The sequence below is a fragment of the Halyomorpha halys genome, unplaced genomic scaffold (assembly GCF_000696795.3).
Source record: "Halyomorpha halys isolate HHAL.00 unplaced genomic scaffold, Hhal_1.1 Scaffold1331.1, whole genome shotgun sequence".
In the NCBI taxonomy this organism is placed as follows: domain Eukaryota; kingdom Metazoa; phylum Arthropoda; class Insecta; order Hemiptera; family Pentatomidae; genus Halyomorpha; species Halyomorpha halys.
The window spans coordinates 415,346-429,036 of NW_027114913.1; the positions used below are offsets into that span (position 1 = coordinate 415,346).

Below are 13,691 nucleotides of genomic sequence, written 5' to 3' on the forward strand. Positions count from 1 at the left end.
TTTTTAAGTTTTGACTGCCGTCAAAATAGCCCTGAAGAAGCCCTGCAACGTGGGGCGAAACGTTGGCTCATTAAATTAGTATATTTCTACTATTTGAGTTTTTCTTGACCGCACCCGGACCATATTCCTTTCATATATTTTAATAATTAAACCGTCCTTATATGTTCTATGTCATTGCAATTAGGTAATTTATCTTACATTTTTATACACCTACTGTCCATGCATACAATAAATTATTTTAATATACAATAATTAAAGTTCTAAATTAACAAATAATTAAACTCTTTTTGTTGCTAAATATTACTCCTACCAATAATCAACAATTAGTTCACAAAATCTTATAATAAATAGTTTGTGGGGGAGTAGAGAGGATTTATATTTAATTTTATGAGATCATATAATTCTACTCTATATGCAGCGACCTCATCTTGCTCATTGCCATCCTGTACAGGATACTTAGTGGTTCTTCCATGACTATAATGAACTTGTTTGACGTCTTATCCTGAGGGTGCATTCGGTTTCGATTCACACTATACCTATGTCTTCTCTCTTCATCACTGCACTTATGGAACCTACGCCTGACCCTGTAGTATTCTTGTACTGCTCCAGGACACCATTTTGTACTGACGACTGGGCATGGTATCCATAATGTTGACTTCGAACGAAAAGAACGAAAAGAAAGAATGTCAAGCTCAGAGACATCATTTTTTCCGTTTAAGCTCTTGGCAGACAGAATTACTATGGCGCAAATCATGGTTGATGTCATTCCCTAACATTTGCTTTTATTCCTACATGGAGTTGGTGCAGTCTCTATTGTCTTAATTCCTTCCAATATTCTGGAGTCCTTAGCCTACTTTACCGTTTTCTGAGTGCGTGGTTGGGCTGTTTGTTCTTAAAAAATGCGATTTTCTTTATCCTCTTTACTACAGCTCCCATGGAAATCACTCAAACACAATCTCTCTCTACCTAGAATTAAATTTTGGCAATATGCAATGATGCAAGGAAAACTAAATCTGTTCACTTTTTTAGGTTCGGTTCTATTCCAATCTGAAATTACTCAAGGACCAGAGTAAGATAGAATTCTTAAACAGCACCGCCAAAAACGTCATAATGGCTTTTAACATCCCACTGACAAGATTTGACTCGGGTGGCCAAACGTAAGTAAAATTTTAAGGAGAGATTTTTAAGTATTCAATTATAGCATAATTTGAAGTATGTACAATAATAATTGTAATGAGTTTAATAATTAAAATTTTCATACTTTGACTTATCTTTTTTGGATTTGGAGAAAAGTCAGCTCAATCTGTGCACTAAATTATTATCTCTAATTTACCAGAAATTTTGAATCCATAGAAAGAAAACTAATTCTGGAATTTGAATTGTACTCATTGCACAATATTTCACTTTGTTCAAAAAATCCTAGCTACACTAAACTTCTAATTTTATTTTTTTTTTTTACAATGTTTAACTGTTTCAGTCCTAACTGATTGGCATAGGAACATCGAGTAGTGAAGTAGTAGAATCATTTTTCTCGACTCAACTGACTGATTTGATTTTGAAACCTAATGGTAAATCCATCCCGTTACAAAAATCCCGTAAATTCAATCTAAGCAATGCTCTAAATCACCAAAACCTTGTATATATATCAAATTGTAAATTGTTCTTCTAACTCAAAAGCTCAAAAGCTCAAAGCTCGTGCAAAGTTTTGTATACTTGGTCTTTTAATATCCTCAGTATCACTTGTTTATGTTTCACTTAACGGTTCTTCAACAAACTTTTAAGGACGTGTTCCATTCGTTTTTTTAATAATAAAAACATGTATTTAGGGACATTCATATCTAAAAGACACCGTTTGCTCTCTGCACACAATCAACAAATGGATGTTTTTGATGCAGAAGATTTCTTAAATCACATTTTAGGTAATTTCTGAACTTAAATTTTTTTATCTATCATCAACCAGTAGTTAACTACCGCACAGAATTCGACGGATGGGTTCTCGTAGTTAAAATCGAATTTTTCGCTATTACAAAATACGGTGTATTTTATTTTTTAGTTCCTATTAAAAAATACTACTACTGATTACTATAATACCGTCTAGGTATTAGCCATCTTTTCTTTCATTTTTACTTATTACAGAACAACACTTATATCATAGTGCAGATAGAACTCATTAAATTTATTAAGCTAAAACTTTTTAATCCTTATAGAAACAATGCGTATTGGCTTCCAATTTATCCTCTATTCCATCGATGTTTATTGCATAAGTGTGTTAATTTTTTTCAGTCGTTATTTTTATAATAATGACACAAATTTACCTGAAATCTACCGCATAAATCATTAATCATGATTTTTTTTCTTATAAAATCAGTTAGACGTTCCGTAGAAAGTGTAGCCATATTTTTTTGTTCATTCTATATGGCATAATGATTACAGTGTTGTGAAATATATGTTTCTGTCTATGCACAATATTTAGACGAACTCTTATTGATGAACCTTATGTTCACTGAAACCTTTTATCTATACATACAAAATCAAGATATTTTAATTCTTTATTTATTAATAAATTATTTAACTGTTAACAGCAAAATAATCGCAGAATTAAATGATTGCCTTGTCACTATTGAATCTACACTAAACTTCCCTACAGCAGACAACATGGAAGTAGCTCCTATACAAGTGATCTATCACAGTTGCACCAGTACAGAGCATAGTGACCTCTTGGCACCTTTATCTGATGGAGTAAGCAAGAAGTTCACATCGTCAGTGAGTCGTCTGTACACCGATGTTCAGGTAGCAAGATTCAAAATCATGCAACATAGGCTAGACAAGTTTCTGTATTGGGCATAGTTTCGGAGTATTCTTGATTGTTGGAAACAGTCTATGGAGTACCTCTGACGTCCAAGAGCTGAGAGTGTTTTGCTTTATTCGTTAAATAAAGATAATCTTGAAATGTACCTTATAATTCTTTAAAACCTCCTCTTCCTATCAAATACAATATGTTTGATATTATAAAATGTAACATTAAAAATGTTTTAACTAATTGAAAAAGCTTAAATATGGTGGAAGTAGCTAATCAATCAAGGAATCCATGTTGTTGGTTATGAAAGCAAACTGAATTTTACGAAAATAAGCTACCATTAACAATAATATTAATTAAAAAATCGACGATTTATGCTTTATTAATAATTAAATCATTAATATTTGTTTAATCTTTATTAATAATGTAGCCTCTATTGATACCGCCATCTGTGCTCAGGCAGTCTTAGCCTGTAGGCCTGTCAATTTTGGTTTGATACTGTAGATTGGGCTAAAAGAATTTTGCGTCACAACTATCCTTAGAGCATTTGAATATGTACGAAAAGAAGAAAATTAGTAATTAGAAAATTAGAAAATACTGAAATGCACTAAATTTAATTTTTTTTTTTTTTAAGGGGTGGGGTATATTTTACCTTAGAGTGCGCAGCAGTTTGGCAACCACTACTGTAACTGCTCAAGTTGGAATCTGACCAAAAAAGTCAATTATCTATCAATTAACTGAAAATATTTGGCCTTTAATTAGAAAATCATAACCCAAAAGATCATAATAATTTCTGTCATGTAGTAATGTCATTATTTTGGTCATGGAAATAACAAAATTTAAAGGCCCCATCACTGCGCAGTTTGTGTAATTTTGCTTTTATATTTTCAATTTCGAAACCTTGTTTCCATTACTATATCTCAGTAGTCTCCTGTTTTACCTCAATATTAGAATTCGCTCAGAACAATTTATTGATTTAAATGATTTTCAGTTTTAAATAAAATCAAATTGGAAGAGTCCGCAGACTTGAACCAATTGAAAAAATTGAAGTTGAAATTAAAAACCCCTAATTTTTAGTTGGTAATAATATTAACAAGGGTCGAAGACAGCAGCGTGAAAACGCGCTTGTCTACCAACCCAAAGGTTATGAGTTCTCGAGCCCCGGCCCCACCCGGTTTTTTTCTTTGTCAAGCATAAAATTATACAAAATTCACTCACAGCCTCCTCCCGAGCATTTATGAGGCCTCTGGCCAAGGGTGGCACACACAAAAATAAGTGTAGGAGTGACGGACTCGTCCTATGAAAAGATCCACGTCAGGAAACGCGTGATGTACTAAGGAAATACGAGGCCTTGGATCTCCACGGTCTGTCGTGCCAATAATAATATTAACATATAACCTGTAAATCAAAAATAAAATGTTAAAAGGAAACAGTTATCAAAATATCCCAAATTTATGAAAAAGGCTCAACAAATAAAAATAAAAGTGATTTGGGAGAGAAAGGAACCCGTAGCCGTTTTGGCTATTGCGGGCATAATGCCGAGTGGGATGTGGACAGATTTTTCTTTAACGTGATTTTTTGGATTCTAATTATCTTAGTACAAAAGCAATTTAATTTTCAAGATAAGTAGAATCCAAAGAATCACGTTAAAACAAAATCTTTCTAAACCACCCTGAGCATTATGGCCACAATAGCCAATACAGCTACGGGTATGTCTTAACCGAGATCCAAGAAGATCAACTGATATTTAATATATCATTTTTTTATTTTGCCCTTATCTTATTTTTACTAACTCCCCCAAATCACTTGTATTTATATTTGTTCTGTCTTTTTCATAAATTTGGAATATTTTGATAACTATTTCCTTTTAACTTTATTTTTATTTTTCCATTTTTGATTTACAAGTTATATTTTAATATATTAACATTGCTATGTATCGAGGAATTAGCCATGATTTCAACAATATGTCGTTTATTAAGGTGTTTCGTCATCTGCTGGGAAGCTTTTAGCATCCTCGGATATGGAAACATCTGTATTAAGTTTGTCACATTACCAGAGGCCCCTTAGAAAATTAGATTGACTAACCTTTAAGTATCGAAGCAGAAAAAAGGTTAGGACGAGGGATCAGAATCAAATTAACCAGGCAGATCCTTGTCCAGGAAGTCCAACTTTTTGTTAAACATCCTCGGCCCTGAGGAGGGGGACGCCTGCTTCGGGAGTCTTCGGACATCGATAACCAATCAGAGAAGAGATTTAAAAATAAGGTAACGCCCTAAAAGAGAAGTGGGAGAAAAAGACAAGAGGGAATTTACAGAAGAACAGAGAGACACTCAACAGCAAGGGCTAGACGGAGGAGCAACTCTACTGTAAGGGCTAGACGAGTAAGGACCTGATTCAGAGGATGCGCTTCGAGCACACCAAGGCCAGGAGGCCTGGACACCCCTGATGAAACAGAAGACACCCACGGCACTACATCCCACGGCATCAGCAGCTATAAGTATAAATTAACTAATAAGTAATCATGTAATAATTTATATTTTATGGCAACCTTTATCTGAATCATTTGAATCATTTTAATCATAACAAATTGTAAATAAATAGTTAATCTCTTTATGTAGTTTATATACTATTATATATCCCAATATACCACTCTTTATTATACTATATAATCAATGGTAAGAACATTTTATGAATATAAAGGTATTTAATTGGTAAACTGGTAAACACACAAACAGCCTTTGGAAAGGAATCCAATTATAATAATAGTTTTTTAGGACTCAATTTATAATCAATTAATTAACTTATTTTTGGATAATTGCCTTCAGCGATTATCCTGGCATTCCAAGTAAATCTGCTACTAGAACATAGCAACATCTACAAATTTGCGATTTTTAATTCTTTTAATTGCCGCAGACTATTTCAATTTTATTTTATTAAAAACTGAAAATCATTTAAATTAATATGTTGTTCAGAGCATAGGTGTGATATGGCGAATTCTGCTGAGGATTCCAGTTTCAAATTAAGTTAATTTAGAATTTTTTTTTTTGTTTGATAGATATTACAATCTGCCACACAGTTGTGGGCAATAGGTAATATTGATGAATGATCTCATACATACTAAAATAAAATAAATAAATAAAAAATAAAATAAAATAAAAAATTAAAAAAAAATAAATAAATAAAAAAATAAAATATATACAAACAAAAGAATAGACAAGATGAACATAATCAAACTATCTGTATGAAAAATAAATAAATAAAATAATATATTCAATATTTACACAATCGACCTCAGGATCCCTGAGCCCACTCTATCCCCCACGTGTGAGGGGTAGGGCAGAGCTCAAGAGATCCCAGCGCATCCCTCTCGCAATTATGCTGGTAATGAGCCAGTGGAGGCTGAGCAAGTGCGCTAAAGGATTTAGAATTAAGGCAGCAAGTCATAAATGACATATACAGACTGAAATTGGCGTGCCAGAGATAGTGAACGCCGTTGGTTCAAGGGCGTTAGTCACTGAATTAGGGTGTTCATGAAAAGTGAGAAGGTGAACATCAACAGATAGACTAGAAGGACAAAGGAGCTCGGCAATTCTAGTTCTAAGTCAAGTTGCTACTTGCTGGTCTGTTTAGGAAAGAGTTTGTGCTCATGAGGGATAAAGGAAGAAATTTACGAAGAGTTTAAGATTAATTTAAAAAAATTGAAATGGGATTCGACACAAGTGTTATACGTAAATCCTCATGGCAAACTATTGGTAAACCATAATTGAAAACCACTAAACAGCCGTGGCCCAATCCAAATTTGAAAATCTTCTTGGTCAGGCAAATGTGAGAATTAATTCTCTACAATTCCATACCATCAATTTTTCAGGATTACATGGGTAAGTCATTAAGATAATTCCTTGAGCCAATCAAATCTGCGATAGCATGCAGATAAACAACAGCCATGTCCGTTGAGTTTTGGGGCGCGAAACCAAACTCCATACTTACAAATCGGTGTACTCTTATTTTTAACTACGGAGGTGAGAGCTAGATCAGGCCATGCAGGCAGATTAAGCAGAATTACAGGAGCTGAAAGGAAATCCTTAGATAGGAATAGGTTACAGGAAACAATAGAATAGACCACCTAAGAAATGAAAGGATTTCAGGGAAGGTGACAACTCCTCCACTAAAATCCACCCTAAAAAAAGGTAGCTTAAGTGGTTTGTTCACGGCTGTCAAATGAGCCTGGGCCGGGAACCCAGAAAGGCGAGAGAAGTTCTATCCACTGGAAGGAGCCCACGTAGAAGATCTATAATTTTATAAAAGAATACATCCAAAAGATTGGTGAGCTTGACAGCGTTATACGAGGCCCTCTAGATACAGCACAAAGGAGGAAAATACAGAGGAATAAGTTATTAAGAGATCTGGTTGAAATAGTATGTCTTCTCGATGATATTAGAACGGAAAACCCTAAAATACGAATTTTTATAATTAGGTAAAGTGACGTAATGTGCGAACAGCACCAGATTTTTTTAATATCTGTAATATTTGTGGACTATAAATATGCTGAATTATATACATTAAACAAAAAACATTGATCTTATACTGAAAACTTAATAAAAAAAAAAATTGTATATGAAACCATGAGTTATCTAATATCCGATATAGTGGAAATATCGGAAGCATGGAATGATTCAATTAAATGTTCGAAGGGAATGCGCATTAAACCAATCATAAAGACAAACAGTTCTATATCCCGCAACTAACAGTAGATGACCACGGCAGCTATTGTCCGATGACCGCTAGCAGTCAATAGTACACTTAATATTCCGGCAATGGGAGTCCTCCTAACGGTTTTTGAACCTGGGTGGCCGGATGGCTTCTACATCGATAGGGGATATCTGCCAATGGATGGAATATCAAAGGCCTACGTAAGCAAAAGTAGTTGATAAAATTTGTGAAAATTTATGCTACACCATTGTACACTAGCACTGTGCTGAATCATTTCTTCAAGCATGGACCAAATGAGAAGAGTCGTGCTCGAAATGTGATGAAAAGAAAACAACTTTGCCCATGATTGAGATAAGTTGCTTCTATTGTATTTCATTCTAAACCATTTTTATTCTAATCTCCAACTACCCTCCAGATATTGGTCGATTCAGACATGCCATTTTTGAAATAGAGGTGTGCAGAGGAAAATTCGTCCAAGTTTGTGCCTGCATAATCGACGGACCTTGATAAAATCGATACAGGACCCCCACTATTCCTGAACATTTATCACAATAGGATTAATGGTTTGATCAATGACCGAATACAAATTGGACTACAAACAGATACGGAACCAAATGTGTTTCTTTATTTTTAAAGCATAATATGAATTGTAGTTACAATGTTTCGATTCTGACAAAACTTTTTTAATTCATTTTTTTTATTTTATACCAGATCGGCCTGGTATGGGCCTAACATGGTTGACATAACCGTTATATTATATATATATATATATATTAACAGTTGATTATGGGGGGATAGTCTCGTACAAAAGATACCCCTAACTATATACAATGTTGGTATTAAAAGAAGAAAAAAAAATAGATAGATAGCTAAGAGTAATGCTTCTTAATAAAAGAGGAATGTAAAATTAATAACAAAAAATAATGATATTGGTAAAACAAACAATTGCCCTCTAATAGTGAAAAGAAACAAGTTAATTTGAAAAAGGGACGAAAGAAGAAAATAGAAAAATAATAATGAATGAATAAAATGAGTAATAATAAAAAGTAAAATTGAGGTAGTGTGATTATGAATTAATTTTATATTTATTAAAATTTATAAAATAATGTCCTGCTGCAGTCAGGGCTTCAGTCTTCGGGTTGAGGTTGGGTTTCCCAGGTTGTAGGTCACAGCTCCTTTAACTGTTGGCAACTGGGAGTGGAACTTCATGAACCGTTTTTTGATGTGATCCTCTATTGACTCCAAATGTAATTCACGATGCAATTGGCTATTTCTTATGAACCAAGGAGCATTAACTTCGATTCTTAGGACTTTATTTTTTTTAATTCATGAATAACAACAGCACAAATGCAAACCTTAGGTAGCGAGGAAGCAAAATCTAAGAAAACTGGGTTTTAACGAACTTTTCATAATGTATACATTTATTTTTTTTATTTCCATCTCTTTATTTATGTGCATAGTTCTTTGAGCTTATCAAAATTTTGTAATACACAATAATATTTATTTTTTGTGACGAATGTTTAATTTTGAAAATTACTTTCATAAATCCGATTAAACATTTCGATAACTTTTGAGTAATTATATTACCTAATAAAGATTAACACATACCCTCATTAGTTGGAAGGCAATCTCATGGGAACATACAGGCTCTCAAAACCGCAAGCACTGAGCAATGCCTTATGATCGCAACACAAACAATCCCAGCTTTTTCCCGTCACAGCAAGGGATCTGTCATTGTTAATATCGCAATGTCCTTAATTGACCTGATTTCTTTATAATATAATTCACTAGGACTTTTATTGTTTTAATTGTATCTTCCTGTCGTGTTGTACAATAAAGGGATAGAAATTTATTGTGAATCGCGACTATAATGCCTGTGTGAATTATTGATATTATCAAATATAGTATCAGGTAAGATGGCTTAGTTGTAACTTGTCGGGATGAATATATATGGTTTTTTTTATTTCTTGTCTCAGGTTTTTAATGTTGATTTTTAAAGAAATGTATTATTTATCGGGACTGAAATAATATTGACATATTACAGCTTGAAAATTGATACATAAATACAGGAAAAAAATGTCTGTCAAGTACAAAGATCAGTATATAAATCTCCACTATTTTTATTTATTTTTTTTTGTTATCGTGTTAAACTTTTTTATTTTACTTAATGATCTAAATTTCAAGGTTAATTAAAAAAACTAGCCGTTGTTGAAACATATAGTTATCGTATAGTATTTTATGGCTTTATAATTATCCTTGTTTATTAATATAAATGTTTCAATAAATAGCCTTAGTGTTAAAAACACACGAACAGCAATAAAACTAACACTAACACTACCCGAACCCAGAGGGACAATAAACTACACACATTTTCAAAATAACTAATGGAAATTGTCCGTTTATATAATTAAAACCATTGCAGGACTGCATTAGTTCCACCTACAAAAGCAGTATTGATAACCCCTAGCAAGCTATAATAGGGGTATTCATGATCTTTAGTTTAACATGTTAAAGCGTGTTAAATGGAAAAACTTATGTTAAATGGAGAAATATTTCCTTCTTTTACCAATTTACCTTCTTTTACCAACGATATAACATGTAATATGGCTGAGAGTCTGTTACTAGGTCTGTTAAATGGAGAATGTCGTACAAAACCGACCAGCTGAGCTTGTCACCGTTTAATTTGTTGTCGTGTTAGGTTACTTACTCGTAGTTTGTGTTTTGTTTTCATTTGTCTTGTGTTTTGGACTTTTTAAAAAATATAATCAGTAGCCAAACTTTTGACTTATTTTAGGCATGTTGTAATAAATTACTGTAATCAAAACTTAGAAGTAAACAATAACAAGAAGTTTTGGAAGGAAAGGTTACTAAACAAGTTGCTCAGAAAATCCGCTAGGAGCTCTTATGCATATTACATTTAACATGACTTAAAATAGGGCTGCTCACAAAGCTATACCTATAACATTTAACATGGTAAAACATTTTACATTTAACATAATATCATGAATACCCCTAATATGTAATATGAAACTGCCATACAAGTCTTGGCTGTGTCTATCCCTTCAAACCTCCCATGTATCCCCCAGACATTGCTCTAGTTCTAACCTATTTCCCTACATTTTTCAAATCAACACATAGTTTTCCTTACATGAGAGATATGAGCATTCTGAGTCTGATGCTAAATTTTGGAAGAGATGTTGAATGGAATTATTGGAGGACACTCTATGAGACAACTTTGTAAATAGTATTGTATATTGTGTCTTAGTCTCTGTACCTTTTTTATTAAGTAGATCCTATACTACACTACGGCAGCAATTTTGTTACTATATACCCAGGAAATCATATTTTCGTATGGAAATACGAAACTATTTTATAAAACATGATTACCTGTTACTGATTGACTAATGCTTAAGTAGAATTGATGAATCTATAGCAGAAATATGTATAAATCTCTTTCTTAAATTAAGCTTACATGCCTTTCTTAGTTCTTCTGATGTTTAAATTTAATTGGCTTCTTCACTTTTTAAAAACCTTATAGTTTTGTTGAGGCGTCAATAATGAGACCATAACAAACCAAAAGGATTGCGTGATAATTATTAACAATTAATAATTAATGGATCTTTCATTATCATTATCCGATCTACTTTTTAGACTTGATTCTTATTTTATAATCGTTTCTAACATAACTTTAATTTAAAATTTCATTTTAAACTAAATAATACATATAACATAATACACAATAAATTAGTAAGGTCTGAGGTCAAAGGGAGGATTTTATATTGAAAAAAAGCATCATAATAATATCGTATTCATATTAATTTGACTATTTTTTTTATTTAATAATATTCCGGACCTTAAGACATGTTAATAACTCCTACCACCGCTGGCATCATCCAACCATTACAGAACTAATGATGTGGCTGGATTGTTGAGTCATCATGAACAGAGTATTACCGGAGAAGATGAGTGCGATGATGGTTATATCTGATGTCATATTAGAGGTGAGTAAGGCAGAAATAGCAGTTATATTCCCACAATTAGTAATATTGTTTGAATAGAATTCGATCATCAACTACATAAAGAATACTTTGGAACAAACAGTTTATTCATTCAGCGTTAATTCATTATCTTTAGGTGTATAATATCTCTATTAGGTGTATTTTAATGTATTCAAGTTATGTGCTGACCGAAATTGCACTTCCGTAAATGAGGAAGTGAAACCATATGGCTATATGCGTAACAATCTACAAATTCATTATTTACTTGGTACAAATGTCTGTCAATGACATGTCCCAAATGTTAATTCAATTAAAATGAACTTGACTAAGCATCTGTTCTTCATAGTAAACTACGCTTAGACATTCCTAGGTGTCTGTTCGGTTATTTACAAATTCAAAGCCACACCTACCTCAAGTATTTGGATTCCTTGCGGTACTTTGGCGGCACTGTAATGCTACCGCTAAAATCATGAACACTTGTTTTTTTTATTTATAACAAAAAAATAAATTAATCATCATTAGTTCCTTATTATGGTTTAGGATATTTTGTTCTTCTTCTTTTCTACTATTGTTTTTTATACCTTTATAATGTTTATTTTAATTTTTTTTTCAGAAAATCTTAAAAATCTAATCCATGGATTAGGTACACGGGGACTGAGTGCTCCACTGCATTTCTATTGTGTAAGATCAGTGCTATCTTTTAGCACTTTCAAATTAAGGGTTCAGGACCCCACGATAACTCCTGTGATCGATAAATTAAAATTAATTCAAAATGTACCGAGAAAGACGATAACATCAAGAAAAATAGAGCAGCTTTCATTGCAATCGATATAAACTGTTATACTTAAAAAAATTCACTTTGAAAAAGCAATTCATGATTTTCTTGAAGAAAAATATCTATTAATGTTTTTTCATTTGTTCATAAAATTTGCCTCTTTTCAAATACAAAATAATTAATAATTTAGGCTAATTTGTTTTTTAAGTCTGTTTTTTAGATAGAACATAATTTGAAGGATGCCATCTTTAAAGGCACCTAAAGAGTGATATAATTGATCCTTCAAAAGCGAATGAGTTGAAATAACAGAATTCATTAACCTAGTAAAGTGAGATGAACAGTACTCGAACAATATAACTGTTAGACATGACATTTTCCTCAAGTATTACAACAGATCTAGTGCAACAGTACTGTCGTGACAGTAAATAAAAACATGGCAATACAAGTTGATACAATAGGCTGAAACTATTATTAAAATCGCTAAATTTATCCAAAATTTCACTGCCAAGGCTTATAAATACAACAGGTAACGTGTCAATTACAGTGACTTTGCATGTACTATCAACTATCACGCCAGACCTAGTACTAGCTAATGTTAGTATAGTAGTCATGACTGCTAGTATCATATAATTACAATGTCTGGAAACTGATGCATGAAACCAATATTTCGTATCCAGTATAGATAATAAATTCTAATCTTATCCTCACATTGAATGAAGTACTTGATTATTTATTAAGTACATTTAAGTATTATCGAAGTCTTATGAAATATATATATTTATTTTCGAACCTCAAAATAACGACGTATGTCAACGTCTACCACATTTTCATGCCTTCCTATCTCCAAATAAATATTTAAATCACCAGCCCATGAATAAATCCTTATGATTGGTATCTGAGATGGGTTAAAAGATCACCTGGATGGGTGAGCTAGTTCTTAGGCCTATGAAGACCACAAATTGATTGTGAATAATAAAAAAGTAAATGAGTGGATTTTTACCCGACCACAGGACTAGATTGATAGCCCGACCTGCCCCCATCATCTAGGATGTGGCCCGGCTCTAGTTCCTGGACCGTTTAGCCTCCATTCTACGCTCTGATTTAATTTGGAGCTTCGTACGCTTTACTATCACTGTTAGAATAAACCGACGCAGTGTTTCCGAGGTGGAAATAGTCTTTGGTTGACTTATCCTTTGAACACATTTTTAGTTATATTGAGGTGTAGATAGTCCACCGTAGATTACTGATTGGAGAAGATGGTTGGGGGGGGAGGTGCGGTCAGCAAAGAAACAACATAAATAAACAAAAAATATTTATTAATCAGGTCTTCATCAGGGCTATAAAAACAAAAAGGCAACAACCATCATTTAGGAGAAAAAAATTATATAAATAAAAATAAAATAGATAAAAC

General features: G+C 32.8%; 1 protein-coding gene across 1 annotated transcript in view; it reads left to right on the plus strand.

Annotated features, from left to right (window-relative positions):
* Positions 1 to 2,954, plus strand: part of LOC106689336 (uncharacterized) — a 3,629-nt gene extending 675 nt beyond the window's left edge. Inside the window, exons 2-3 of the mRNA XM_014434264.2 lie at positions 1,030 to 1,157; positions 2,583 to 2,954. Coding sequence (XP_014289750.1) covers positions 1,030 to 1,157; positions 2,583 to 2,847 — 393 coding nt within the window. The 3' untranslated portion in view covers positions 2,848 to 2,954. The remainder of the gene's footprint in view (positions 1 to 1,029; positions 1,158 to 2,582) is intronic.
* The last annotated feature ends 10,737 nt before the right edge of the window (positions 2,955 to 13,691 follow it).